At 45.7% G+C, this 14,852-nt stretch overlaps 1 protein-coding gene across 2 annotated transcripts in view; it reads left to right on the top strand.

The window, feature by feature from the left end:
- The first annotated feature begins 3,924 nt into the window (after window positions 1-3,924).
- Window positions 3,925-14,852, top strand: part of TP53BP2 (tumor protein p53 binding protein 2) — a 54,257-nt gene continuing 43,329 nt past the window's right edge. For both annotated transcript variants that reach the window (XM_041474047.1, XM_041474046.1), the window contains exon 1: window positions 3,925-4,151. In XM_041474047.1, coding sequence (XP_041329981.1) covers window positions 4,125-4,151 — 27 coding nt within the window. In that variant the 5' untranslated portion in view covers window positions 3,925-4,124. The remainder of the gene's footprint in view (window positions 4,152-14,852) is intronic.

The raw sequence follows: 14,852 nt of genomic DNA, 5'->3' as shown, positions 1-14,852 counted from the left end.
CCCCCCCACCCCCCCCTTTAAATTCCTATGAGTTCTTGCAAAAGGAATGTCACCTGATAATCCTCCAAATTTTTGTCAGGACTGTAAAAGGGGTCTTGTCTAGTCTGGAAGTAGTTCTGGGCAGTCTGGTAGAGCAGAGGATGTGAAGTTACTATTAAAATTGCTTGGATGCAGCAAGCTGCAGGAATTATGTGGAGTTTTTGAGTTCTAAGTAGTGTGCTGAGAGCATGAAATACAGCAGTGTTTTTCCAGCTCTGTCCTACAGATCCCATTGTATGGGAAGACTGATGACTAGAAAAGATGATGCTGTTTATTTCTACTGATTATCATTACCAATACTGTCTGTAGTGTCTCTGCTACTGCAGGGTTTTGTGGTTCAGATCAAGTTGATCCCCTGTGGAAAGAAAAATAATTCTGCTACATTTCTGTTTAGTGGTTTTGTGGACTTTTTTCCCCTTTTCTTGGATACTTTTCAAGCCATTCCAGGAGTATGAACTCCCCTTGAACTGCTGCCTTGTGAAGACTGACCTAGAACAGAGGCTAGATGGAGTTAAAGAATAAAGTAGGGATTTATTAAAAGGCCTCAATGGATACACCTTGGGAGCACAAGAGCCCAGCCAGAGCTACACCCAAGATGAACCCAAAATGGCCACAAAATGGACAACCAGTCACAAGGTCTCTCACTTTTATAAGTTCTGGTCCATTAGCATATTGGAGTTAATTGTCCAATTACAGCTCCAGCTCGTGAAGTCCCATCCTTCTTGTTTTTCTCTCTTCACACCACATTGTTTATGCTCTTGGGCCTGAGATTTGGATCAGTTGTCCTTGGTCCCAAGCTAGAGAAGGAATTGTTTTGTCTCCCTACTCTGTGAAGACAGCTTACTATCCCTTAATATGAAGCTCAGAACTACACACTAAAGTAGTACAGAATCTGAAAAATATAAAAACTAAAACCTGAGGCACCAGAACCCTTGCTGTGATCACTTCTAGGGAACTGCATGTGGCCTGAGTCAAATGCAGCATGCTCTGCTTAGGCCACCAAAAGTAGTGGGAACCAGGGAAGAGGTGCAGAGCTCCAGCTGTCCATGCCATTGGCTCCAGATCCTGTGGATCTCATCTTCTCTTCCTTTTTCTGACAGCTCTTGTATGCAGGACTGGCAACTGCTGCCAATGCTCCTGTGCATGACTCAGTTATCTCCAACTGTCGACACTCTGGAGCTTGAACCTGCTCTCAGAAACCCCCTCCATATTTCTGCCCTCTCTGGGGGAGCCATCAACTCTCTGCTGATAAACCAGAAAGTCTGTCCTGTAATTAATAACCTGTTGTGAGAAATTCATGCCGTGCTTCTCTAGTGAAATCATGTCTGAGTAGCTGTGAGGGGCAGGAATGTGAGGTGCTGTGGGGAGGGCGAGCAGCGCTGCTGAGATAGGCATGGGTACAAGTGGTTTTGGCCCCACTTGACCTGCAGTCCTGGCCAGCACTGTCCCCTCTGCTGGAGAGGAGCTGGGATCTTCAGTGTGAGACCAGATGGCACTGAGAGCCTTCATTGCAGTGTATGAGTCACAGAGCCTGCACAGGACTGGAAATAAATATGTGCACCCCTTGGAGCTTCATTTCCTTAGCAGGGATGGGGTTGCAGTTCTGCGTGGAAGATGTCAAAATTAGAACTTGAGCCAAAAGAGACTTCTGTGGATTGGCCTGCAAGAGGCTTGTGCTAGCAAAATGTGGCTACCTCGCACACACTCATCTGAAACACCTTTGCTACTTGATGTTTACCTAACCATTTCCAGGTTTATTTTATGGGCTTCAAATTGTTATTTTAATATTCTAATTATTAGTATTATTTGTGTCTGTATTTAGGGAGTACATTAAAAGATCACACTCGATTTTATCCCTTAGTAACTACATGCTTCTAAAAATTCAGCAGAGATTTGCAGAATCATTGGCTGGAGTGTTTCCAAAGAGGGACAACAAAGCTGGTGAAGGGTCTGGAGCACCAAGGCTTCTGAGGTGGGACTGGGGGGTGTTTAGCCTGGAGAAAAGGATGATCAGAGGGACCTCATTGTGCTCCCTGAAAGGAGGTTGTAGCCAGGTGGGAGTTGGTCTTTTGTCCCAAGTAACAAGTGATAGGGCAAGAGGACACGGCCTCAAGTTGCACCAGGAGAGGTTTAGATTGGGGATTAGGAAAAATGTCTTTACTGAACTGTCTTAACTCAAAGGCTGCCCAGGGAAGTGAGAGATCACCCTCCCTAGAAGTGTTCAGAGGACATGGAGTTGTGGTGCTTAGGGACGTGGTTTGGTGGCAGATGTGGCACTGTTGGGTTAATGATTGAACTCGATGATCTTCCAAAATCAATGATTCTGTACTCTGCGATTCTAAGAATTTCAATTCTCCACTGCCGCATGCTTTGACCTGTAACATTTTATCCTGTAATATAAATCTAAAGTCTGAGTTTTAAAAAATCTAGCAAATGAAAACTTTGGCTTTTATAAATGGCTTTGTAAACCTTCTGTGCGTAGGTTGACCCATGCATGCGGGCACAGGAGAAGCGAATCGGAACGGGCGCAAATCGGGAAAGAGCTGGGATTCAGAGATCCCGCTCAGGCGGCGGGATGTCCGCGGGGTTTGGGGTTTGGCAGCTCTTTGCTCGCCGTTCGTCCAACAGCCGCAGGGGCACAAGGCAGCAGCCCCGCTGGAGACGCGCGTTTTCCGCCGGGACAACGGGGGAGCCGCTGCCCGGGACGGGGCCGGGGCGGGGCCGTGACGTCACGGCGTTGCCAGGAGACACCGCGCTGTGTTCGTGAGGCGCCCAATGGGCGCCGGAGGAGGTGACGTCATGCAGAGGGCGGCGTCCCCTCATTGGCCGGCCGGGACGCGGGGGCGAGGAGCGCGGGGAGTGGGGGGGATGCGGGAGCGGCCCCGGGATCGGGACAAACACGGCCCGGCTCGGCCGGGATTTCATCCCTGTCCGCCCCCCTGCCGCAATATTGTATTAAACAGTGCTTGCTTCCCGCCTAGGAGTTCGTGGGGGAAGGAGCTCTCAAAGCTTCTTTAATGCTCTCAAAGTTTCTTTACTGCTTTAGAAAAATAGATGTTTGTATACAAATTAGGTTCGTGTTTTGCTCTTCCTTCATCTTGGAACTTCTAATCCCCTCCGCTTTTATCCTGCCTAGTTACTGCGAAGATTTTAATACGAGTAGGAAAAGCAGATGGGGCTGGTTTTCCCGGCGAGAGAGCCCTGTAACGGTGCCGATTGAATACACTTTTTTTTCCAAGCCTTGCGTGAGCTTCTGAAGTGCTGCTAGCCAAGCGCCTGGGTTTGACGTGGGTGTCCTGCACACTGCTCCAAAGAAGGGAGAACTTTTCCCCTCCACCTCTTAAGTGGATGCAAAAGATTCATGGGGATGTTTTTTGGACAGCCCAACCAAGACTTTGTCATCTCAGTGAGGTGTGACTTGATCGACTCACCAGGACTAACCAAAAATAACAAAAAAAATAAAACGTGCCTGGGGCAGGGATGCTCCATTGACTGCGTACACGAGGAGCTAAAAGGCATCTGTAGGACGGTCCGTCTGAGGCAGTAGGGACGGCAGATCAGGCTAGGGGAAGCTCTGCTGTGACCTTGGCCGGTGGTTTCCACCCGCGCTGCCGATCCAGGGAAAACCGTGCTGCGTGTGTCCCTGCTCTCCGTGCGGCCCCGAAACCCGCGCGTTTCGGAGCGGCGCGCAGGAGGAGGTGACCCGTAGGGACACCCACGGACCTCGTATTGTCACAGTTCCCGCTGAGAGCCGAGCGCCGGCAGCTCCGACCTCCCTCGTGGAGCTCCGGGCCGGTAGCCCCGGCGGGAGCAGGGGGTGGGCCGGCCCCTCCCGGGGGTGGGCGGCGGGCGGGGCGCGGCGGCTCCTCCTCGCCGGGCCGGGGTTAGTTTCGGAGCGGAGTCGGAGGTGGAGGCGGCGGTGGCGGGAGAGCGGCTCCCGGTGGGAACAAAGCGGAGGGCGGGCGGCGAGGCTGGGCCGAGCCGGGTGCCTCCCGCAACAGGTCGTCCCGGCGGCAGCGCAGCCCCTCCGCCCCCCGGGCCGCCGCTCCCCGCTCCGGGTGGCGGCGCCGGCACCGGCCGCCCCCATGCGGTTCGGCTCCAAGATGATGCCGGTGAGTCCCGGGCCGCGGCGAGCGGAAAGTTGGAGCGGGGCAGCGGGAGGGAAAATGGATCCCGCGGCCGTGGAGAGGGGCGGGAGGCGACTCTCCTTCCCTCCGGCATTCCCTGTCCGCCTTCCCCCGCTCGGTCCCGGCTCCGCGGCCGCGCAGGGGCTTCCCCTCCCCCTCCCAGGTTTTCCTTTTCTTCCTCTTTCACGCCGGGATCAACTTGTTAGACGGGCCCGCTGGAGCCGGGCCAGGGCCGGGGGGGCCGCGGGGCCCCGGCAGCAGCGCGGGGTGGAGGGGGGCCCGCAGCGCCCGGGGCTTTTCCTTCTCCCCACTGCTGGGGAATGAGGTTTCCCCGCCCTCCCGCGGGCTAAATGGGCGCTTGTATGGATCCTGTTTTCTTCCTCTATTTTTTTGGTTGGTTTGGTTTTTTTTTTTTTTTTTTTTTTTTTTTTTTTTGTTTTTAATGGTACGAAGTTCTTAAAGTTGTTTTGAGCCGTGCCGGTTCCGCGGGGTGCGGGTGGCTGTGCCGTGCAGTGCCCGGGCTCCCGGAGGAAGATGGTGTCCGCCTTGTTTGCGGGTCACGGTGCCTGCGAGCTCTCGGGGCAGGTATTCCCGACCTCGGCCGGCAGAGTTTCGGGAGCTGTTGGCGGCGGTGTGTGCTAAACCTGCCCGGCTCTGGGACGTGTCTCTGTTCTAACACTTTCAAAGGGCACACGGAGCACCGCCTCCTCTAAGGAGTTTTACCATGAATTTTAAAACTGCGCCGTTTTTGTCAGTTGCAGTGGATGAAAGCAAAGCCCAGCCGCTTTGCCTTAGTTTCCAGCACAATATATGCGAAAGCGGTGACGTAAAATAGTTTCCTTTGGAGGTACACCTGCCACTGAATACCTGGGTTTAGTGGCAGGGATGCCCCGTGAAATCCATATTCTGTTGTTCTGATAGACTGTGCAGTATGTACAGAAAATCCCGACAAGCTTAATACTTATTTAGTCCAAGCTGAGGGTGCTTTCAAGTGTTCTTTCTGCCATCCTCCCCCGGGCGATGTGGCCTGTCTTACCGAGTAGCTTTGCACGCATAGGTGGTTCTTTCAACAGCATTCTTGTATTAAAGATTATTTCTAGTTTAACTCTTCAAGGAACTGACTGAAGCAATCCAGAAAGGAGATGTACTGAAAGGTGAAACTGGGAATCCATGCTGGAAGGATGTGGGTGTTTCAGGGAAGCTTGTTTTGCTATAGGTGTGAGGTTCTTCCTCTGCAATTAGGAGGAAATAATGAGTGATAATTTGATCTCGCAGAACACTAGAGAAGGCTGGATGACGATTGCTCTAGCTAATGAGGGAGGAACAGACAGCATATGAGCCCAACTAGATTAAATAGCCAATGTGTTGTGCAACAGTGGTGTTGTCTGCCTGTAAAAACTTAGAAAAACAAGCAGTAAATACAATAAGGTGTTGATTCAATCCATGTCAAAACAGAGCTAGGAAAGCGCCCTCATATATCAGTGAAATCTTCAAGAGATGCTGTTGCTGGTGAGTTCCTTGTCACTGAGTTCAAATAAAGGAGAAAACAAACAGGCGCAGTCTTATCTCATCAGCATTTGCAGGTGACAAGTTCCAGAGTATGCATTGCCCCGGTGGCTCAGACTTCTCTTTGGTTGATGACTCAACTCATTAGGGATTCTGGTTTTTAACACGTAAATAAAGAGATGAATACGGCCTTTTCACATTGTGTTTACTTCGAATAATGAAAGGATTGTGAGGGTTGAAAGTGGCTTAAGGAATAAAAATGTAAGTATTTTGAGTATTAGAACTTTTAATTCAGCTTAAAAAAGCTTTTCTCCAGATTTCCTCATTGTCTGTTAGTTAATAATAAAAAAAACATCTCCTTTCTCTTTTCACAAAAAAATTAAAAGTTTGAGATGGGCAGAGAAGGAGGGTTTGAAGAAGGGAGGGAACAGGGCATGAGGGCTCTTTTATTTTTTCAGTAGTGCAGTGTTCATAACTTCAGTATCTTTTTCTTCATTGTTTGAATGAGAAGTAGTAGGCTGGCCCTAAACCATCTACAAAATGTTTTGTTTCTTAAAGTTTAAGGTGTCTCCTTTTCCCCACCCTACAAATAAAATCGTCTGTATATGATTTTTAACTCTCAGCTCCAGGTCCATCTCCTGTGCTCCAGAAGAGAGTGTGGGCAAAGGATAAAACAACACAGTTTGTTCCCCAAGTGGGAAATACAAGCAATGTGAGCCCAGCCAGGAATTCACCTCTGAGCAGCTGCCAGGGAAAAGCTGGGAAATTGCTGTAGCAGCATAACTACTCATGCTCTTGGGAGACTACCCTGAAATGGGAATGTTTTCCTTGTGGTAATGACAGATAGTAGCTAAACTGCTGCTGTAACCATGTGTCAGGACAATGGGATTGAAAGTCTGCACGAGGGTGTACTGAGAAGTAATTTGTGTGTAGCTGTACTGATGAAGGTAATAACAGGGTTAATGCTGGCAAGCTGCGTGAGGTTGTCTCACCTTTCATCAGTGAAGGCTTGTGGGAGTGTGACTGGTACTGTTAAGCAGTGAAAAGGAGCTGGAAACACTTTCTAAAATAGCATATTTTTCCACAGCATAATTGGTATCTCTCCTTTTATTTTACATTATTACCCTAAAAGGAGCATGTATTGAGAAATAATTTGGGTCATTATGCATGCTGGATAAATGTTTGGGGGTTGTTTTTTTTTTCCCTGTCAGAATGTGGGATGTGGTAGATTGAGCTACTCTTTAATACCCAGAGAACTTTTTAGATCAACCCTCCTTGATCTAGATAATTGTTAATTTTTCAATTTGAATTATGTGCATTGGTTCCTGGGGCCTCTTGAAATTGGGATGGATCCAGACCCACAGTTGTATTTTTAGGGACTAACTTGGCAAACTGGAGAGCACTTGAATTCCTTATTAAGTTTTGCCTTTTATCATCAGAAATGACTGAAATGTGTGACACCCAAGTTCTTGATAACCATGTGTTCTTTTCTAATCAAGTTAAGCTTCCAGGTGTAACGCTGCAACTTTGATACCACAAGGAGTAGTGCTTTCCTTCTAAAGTCTAACATCTTGTCCCAAGGGATCTTGGAGTTGCCACATCCAGTGAGCACTTCAAGTACATATTTTCATTGCAGAAGTCTCACTAGTTTGTGGATATGTCTACGTTTCACCTTTAAAAAAACCCTACAGTTAAAGCTGTTTTGCAGTTAATTGGAGCTGCTGTATGGATTCTGAGTTACTGAGGTAGTCTGTCTCTGGGATTTTTTGTAGGAAGCACTTCTCTGGTAGTTTAACTAAAGAACTTTTAGCAGAAGTGAATCTCTTGTGCTTTGTGAGATAAGCAGCTGTAAGTTTATAAACAAACTGACCCCCAGCAGAGTTTATGAGAGGAATAAGTGAGCTGTAGGATCTCAGTGCTGTTCCTGTGGTCTTTTAATTATTTATCTCTGATCAGGTTTATCAGTCATTAACACTGTTTTCCTTGGCCCCTTTCATGGATTTCAGTGCAGGAATGGGGTTTCAGACTGAGCTCTTCAAAGAGTGTGCTGCATATCTTCATCTAATTGGAGGATTTAGTTTATTAAGTGTTCTTTTAACTGAATATCCACTTAATGTTAATAATTTAAAAGTTTTAGTACTATATTCAAACACTTTAATGTGGTACTCGATGTTTAAGTATTCTGTCTAGAATGCTAAATAAAGCTTAGGTGGTTGTTTTGCTGTGCTGTCTTAGTTCTAAACTTCTCAAACCTCTTGCGCTTCTCTTACAGACTCTGACCTGTTGTTATGCAAAATAGAAAACACTGCCTTGAGGTTCCCAGAGTGCTCTTTTTCTTTTCCCCCTCCCTTTGCTTCATGCTGTTACAACAAGATTTTTTTTACTTTTTTTTTTTTTTTTTTTTTTTTTTTTTTTTTCTGTTCAGTGAATAATTGTTCCAGGAGTAGTTTTAAATGCATTTACTTTCTCCTATGTCTTCTTTAATACCATAGCACTCTACCTGCAATTTGTGTTATATTACGTAGCAGTGTGTTAATATTTTTGTTTCTTTGTGTGGCTTTTATCAGACATGGGGGAAGGGCAATATTACAAATTCATACCCGATCAAGCTGTGGAGACCATGGGAATAGTTAATTATGCCTCTTCTGATCTATTGAACAGTTCAGGGGCTGAGTGCCTCATGGGGCTCTTGCATTTACACTTTTGAGGGCTCCTATGCTGTCATGACGTTTGGGATGGATGGATAAATCACGGAATTTTGTTTTGTCTTCTCCTTCCTAGTGTTGTCAGCTGGGATCTCTGCTTTTTTGGTGAGCAGATCTGCTTTGTGGGATTAATTTACATGCAAGTCAGTTGGACTTTAAAAGAGGCAGGTATAAAGGTTATTTCCACAGAACAAACTAGAGGCATGGCAGTGTGCCTAGCATTCCTTTCAAATTATCGATGGAGAAACAGTCTTGAAAGTGCTCCGTTTGCCTGGCCTCTGTCCTTGTCAGCAGCCTGCCTTGGGGACTGCTTTCTCTCCCACTGTGCGTGTTATGGAGTTGGTTTAATTACACACACAGTCGTGCCTTGCTGCCACACAGCCTCCCTGGAGAAGGAGTCAAGTGACCCTGACAAGACTGGCCGGAGCTGCCTCCTATGGCTTGGTGGCACGGCTGAAGGAGGACTTCTTGCTTCCTTCTGCATGTGCCCACTGACATCAAAGGAACAGCCAAGATCCTTTTAATGTCTGGGCTTTCACAGTCTTGTGAAATGTAAAAGGTACTCAGTGCTCTGGAAACTGGAGGATGCTCCTATTCAGGAGGTGACGAGCAGATAAAACTTCTCTTTGCTCTGTTTTATTATCTTGGGGCCTGGTTTCTGTCAGCTTAGTCACTTGTGAGTCAGGCAAAGTCTTTTTGATCTTCAGTTCCCAAACAGTGGGATGATACTGTGAGTAAAGGTCACCAGAAATCCTGGACATCATGTGAAGTGTACTTAATTATCTTAGTCACTACTGTTTAACTGGTTTAGAGGTTTCAGACTTTTCTGTAGAACATGAAAGATCTGAAATGTTGTTTAAAACTTGCTGCAGTTTGGGATAAGTGTTCATGGAGAGGGAACAGTGAGCTGGGGACAGAACAGCGACTGTGACTCTGACGGGTTAAAGGGCACAAAGTTGTCTTCTGCTTTTGCTGTTTGCATTTAGTTAATCATTAATACTCAGGATCTTACTGAATGTTTAGGGTTAGTCATGCACTGTACTCACTGGGTATTTCACCAGAGGAATGGTGTTGTGTGGATGTTGAACTCACTGGTGTCTTAAGGATGAAACCCTTTGGGTTTTGTTTCTGTGGTGTTAATACCAAGAGTTTTTTTACTGAGCTGGTAATGTAGTTTCTGTACAAATTTATTCTATACTACTGTGATGCTTCCTGGTCTTAATCTGATATGAGCCTTTGATAGATTGCTGTGTGCAGTGCCCTACCTTTTACTGGTGTTTATTTTAAAAAGGAAGGTTAGGGGAAAACTTTGTGCATTTGTCTAGGGTTTTGTATTTTTTTAAACCCTATTTATATGTTTGTTTCATGCTTCTGCAAAGTAAAGCATAGACATTTTAAAATCAGGCTTGTACTGCAGTTATAATTTATTCAGTGTGGTTCTCTTGATAATAAAATTGATTCTTAAAAGCTTTTATCTGCAGTGTACCTGGGTTATAATATCCAAACTCATGTAAAAACATGGACATGTTCCCACAGAATTGAGGAGAAGAGGACTTTAAAGGTTCTGACATGATTAAGTTATTCTGTATCAAATATTTGATCTGTAAAATGCAAACTGCTATGCATCATAACTTGGAATAAAGTGAGCGGAAGCTGCAGGGAGGTCAAGCCATTTGTTAGAGGTCATGCAGTGAGCTCAGCCTGGGATGTGGAGGATCTGTAGGGTCAAACCAACTGGTACATTGTGGTGCAGCTGGAATACAGGTCTGTCATATCCAACATCAGCATTTAAATGATTTGTAGAGTTAATCACTGATGGGGAGAGAATGCTGGTGGTAATTAATTGTGTTCCATGCTTGAGAATGGGCCCTGAAAGAGATGTTTCTTCACAAATCCTTAAAATATATAAAAAAAATATTCTTGTTTCACTGTTTAAGATGTATCTCGGATAAGAAGCAGTATGTGGGGTTCGTTTTGTTTTTTTGTTGAATAAGTTAGGAGATTTTCCTTGTCATTTGATACTTCTGTTTTGTGAAACTTAACTACTTAAGGAGCAATTTAGATTTAAGTTTAGATTACTGGTTTTCCTCGTTTCATTAGGGTGTTAAATCCCATTGTTTATTTCAATTGAAGGCTAATGGAGAGTCTCTGGAATTGTGTATTTTTGCTTACTTAATTTTCCTTCTGTTATTTAAAAGAGTAAAATCCTCTTTCTTTTTTTAATTTATTTAATGTATTTGAGCTCTGTTCTGCCCCAAACCAAGTAGCTCCAGTGTAGCAGCAGCCTGTGAGCGTGTGAACACGGAGCTGGAAGGCTCCACATAAGCACTGCTGTAGTTTATCCTTCTTGCATTCTCAAGGTGTGGAGGCTTGACCTTCTCTAAGGTGACTGTCCCCTTCCTGAATTTCAGTAGCCACAAGCCTCTTCAGCAAGATACAGGAATCTCACCCTCCCATTCCTCAGTTTTGCTGAACAAAGCTGAAGTTGTGCAACTTGGCTGGGCTAGCAAATAATATGAATTTAGAGGAGGGCTTTTACTCCCTGTAGCTGGGTCTCTTACTCAGCTGTTTCTGTCCTACCTGTGCACAGTTATAACTTGCTCATTTCCCTGTTGCCTGAGGCGGCTTGTCTAGTGCACTATTCTCTTTTTTTTTTTTTTTTTTTTTTGGGTGGGGAGTGTGCACAGATCTTTTTTCACTCTGCTGTCTCAATGAGTATTTGCTGTCCTGAATGCAGAATCTTACCTAGGTCAGTATCTGAATCACACAGAGCAGTGATTATTAGCTCCTGCCTGACTTCTCCAGACAAGTGGAACCCTTTCCTGCCATCTTTGGATATCCTAAGCCAGGGAAGACCCTCTAAAGGATGGCATTCCTAGAATTTGTTAGAGCTTCTCTGGTCTCAGCTGTAGTACAACTGTGTACGTAATGAAGTGTTCGGGAGAAGCTCATTCCATAGCAGGGAATGACATAGCAGAGAATTTCTGGCTGTAGCAGAGTGAGGGAGGTGTCACTGAGTCGTGAAAGGCAGACTGCAAGGGACCAGGCAAAATGAACCAGACCTCCCAGGAAAATGGCAGGGAGCTCTCCTGTGAAATACCAGGGTGCCAGAGGGACTCTGCCATGGCTTGTGTCCAGGCTGTGTTCCTGAAGAGTGTTGCTGTCCTGTAGCCTCTCCACGCTGCATCTTCCAGCCTTTTGAGAACACCTTCTGCTGCAAGGAAAGGTCTGTGCCGGAAAGCATGGATGCAGCACTCTGTGCTTCTTGCCTCTGCACTCTTGTGCCTCTGTGCTGTCCGTAGGTCTTGCCCACAAGGCCCTTCTCAGAGTGATTTACCAGTGTTGCACAAAAAACATTGTTATTTAGAGTACTTCTCTTGCAAACAGTACTTAGCTGTGTTGGCTAAGAGAAGGTTTTCTACCTCCAGGGAAGCTGAATGAGCAGCCAAGTAGCACCAGGCTGAAAGGGACAGCTTCTGAAGCTCTTGAAGCAAGAAGAGCCTGGCATAGTATGAATGTTATTTGTTTAAACTCTGCTCTGTTTAATTCATTTAAAATAGGTGTGACATCACCTAAGCAACCACTATTCTGTACAACACTGTTCACTGTCGTGACTTTGGTGACAACCTGTAAAGCCAAAAGCCACCCAGCAAGCTCTGCTGCCTTGCCCTGCTGAACTGTTCTCCCTTCACTTCTCAGCTGGTGTGTCTGCACAGAGCCTGCTGTTGCCTGGAAAGAGCTGTGGGGAGCGAGCAGCACTTAAATAAAACCTGTCAGACAGCGATCAGCTCTACAATCTGCCACCCTTCTGCAGCGTCTGGTAGAGTGCCTGAATGTTTGGGATACAAGTTAAAGTGTGGAGAGCTCCACATCACAGGAGCAAAGGTTGGATCAAGCAGGTTGCTTGGGCTCGTGGGCTGACTGAAGGGGACAAGATTTCTCCTTCCCAGTTCTGCTGTAGTTTTGCATATCCTGTTACTGTAAAGTGGTTGACTGAGACTGTCTGGCCATTCGTCATTTCTCATGTTGGACTAGCCCCACTGATCCCTTTTAACCTGCAAAATAACAACAAAGATCCATCTGTTTTGTTGCAAATGCTCAGTGCGTCCTCTGTACAAACTGAATGGGTGCTGCTTTAGTTACTCATGGCTTCCTGTGTGTTGCAGCCCAGAAGAAGTAGGACAAAGCTCCTCCTTAGTGGCTTTGAATAATAATAATAATATCAGCTGTTGCCAAATAGGTGTGATCACCAAGCACAGGCATTTCGTGCTGGCCATCTTTGGCATGGCTGGTGGCTGTGTTAGTTGTCTGCAGTGCTGTGTGTCCTGGCAGTCACCTGGATGTGACGAGTGAAGGTCATTCCCATACAGCAGGAGTGTGTACCCACCCAGAGCTGGTGGTGAGTTGGGAAGGGCTGCCCTTCTGCAAAGGTGTGGTGTGGCATTACACCTAATGAATTTAATAGTAGGATGCTGCTCAAATGGATGGTCTTGTTCCTTTGGTTTGCATCCACACCCAAAGCCATGTGTCTTTTGTAGCTTCCCCTTGAATTCAGTAAGGACTTGAGTGATGGTTTGTAGTAAATCAAGGCAAAAAGGAGCTAAAAACTTCTGTGTTGGAAGTGATTTGTTGTGGGGCTGTGCAATCAGAAATAACGGGTGGATTTGGGAGGATCATGGTGTGCTTCAGCTCTCCATTTAGGAGCAGTCAGATGGTACCTTATCCTCTCCCTACCCTCCCTTGAGAGTTGGCAATACAGGGGAATTTCTCCACCATCTTTGTGCATTTGTCACTTACTGCAAGGATTAAGTTGGACTAACAAAAACATATCATTTACTCTGGTGATATTTAGAAGATGTAACAAGGAAGCCTCTACATTGTAACAGCAAATATGTAGGAAGACAGAGCAGATTTTGAAAGTGATAAATAGGCACACTATTGTGTTGTGTGGTCTGAAATTCCTAGTTTGGGATGGTTTGGTTTGCTTTTTGCTTGTCCTGCAGGTAGATGGCTGAAGAGCACATTCTGGAATTGGAGCGTAAAGGAGATGTCAGCCCTGCCTGTGATGTGCTAAAATGCCTCTGAATTTGCCATTGTAGTAATGTGTTGTAGGGTACCAGACTGGCCAGCTTGCATCACAGAACAGCCCAGTGTGTCCTGTGACTTTTCCTGCACTGGAATTAATCTGTGTGGTTAAATATGTCATTGTTTCAGATGCCAGAAATGGTGTGTCCTCTGACCTACCTGTGTGTGTCATGAGTGTTTTGGTTTGGAGTGTTTTATGGAGGTAGGACACAGGTTTTGACAGCTGTTTTCATGGAGGAGTGACTAATACAATGTGTTTTTAAAAGTGTTTGGCACAGAGCTCTGTGAAGTTGCTGGGTTTGGAGTAGATGAGTGTTCGATGCTTCTTTTTTTTTTATTCCTGACTTGTTACATGATTTGTTTTGTGCTGCTATTACATCACAAATCTGCTGCTCTCTTTTTTTTTTTTTTTTTGATACCGTTTTAGATACATTGACTCACAAAAAAAGAAATTCCTCTCTTCTGCTTCCATACCCTGCCCTCCCCCACGGGTGCTCCCACCAGCACAGCCCCCTGGTATCAGTAAATAGAATTTAAGTGATAAATGTGCTTGATGTATGGGTAGGCACTTGCTGTATGATAAATGTGAGTTTGCCTTGTGTGTTCTGGTGGGCTGAGGTGGAGTTGCTTCCTGGTGTGAATGTTGATTGTCTTTTTATTGGTGAGATTATTATGAGTTGGCTGGAAAAGCAGAAAAGGAGGGTTTTTAAACTCAGGAAGAGTTGGTGTCTTAGGCAGTGGGAGGTGTGGTGTGGGTGGGGAAGGTGCCAGATCCTGTGATAGCCTGTGTTGTTTAGGTGTAGGTGGTGTTAAATATGCCTTTATCCCTGATGCACATCTATTTTTGCTTTTTTCCAGTAAGAGTCTTGTCTTGTACAAAATCTTTTTTTATTGCCAGGAACAACACTGGGCTTTCTTTCATTGTGAGAAAGTACCTGCATTTTAAAGGACTGTCTTGAGATGTGTAATTCTCCCAAGTCCCCACAGGGAGCCCTTAGTGTGGCCCTTCTTTGGCCTCTGGCCATGTAGGAAGCTGAAGGAACCATAACACTTATTCCCAATGGGGGGAAGCTCTATTACAGCAAGAGCAGCCTACTTTCTTTTTTATTTTCCTTTATGAAGTTATTACTACCTTTTTTTCTTTTGTACAAAGACTTCCTCTGGGTTTGACGTAAGTACAGAAAATTGAGATGATTCAGGCTTAAGCTTGAGTTCATAACCCCACTCATTATGCTTGGATGTTGCCTTGGCTTTAGAATCATTGGGAACAGGCCATGTTTTGATACTGAAGAATGGGAAGAGGAGCAACTGGAACCCCCCTGTGATTATGTTGTATGAGTTGGACTGTTCCCCTTTTCTGTAGTATGTATCTATTGTAAGAATTACATGG

The sequence above is a fragment of the Pyrgilauda ruficollis genome, unplaced genomic scaffold (assembly GCF_017590135.1).
Source record: "Pyrgilauda ruficollis isolate IOZ18807 unplaced genomic scaffold, ASM1759013v1 scaffold31, whole genome shotgun sequence".
Taxonomy (NCBI): domain Eukaryota; kingdom Metazoa; phylum Chordata; class Aves; order Passeriformes; family Passeridae; genus Pyrgilauda; species Pyrgilauda ruficollis.
This window is presented reverse-complemented; position numbering and strand designations above follow the sequence as displayed.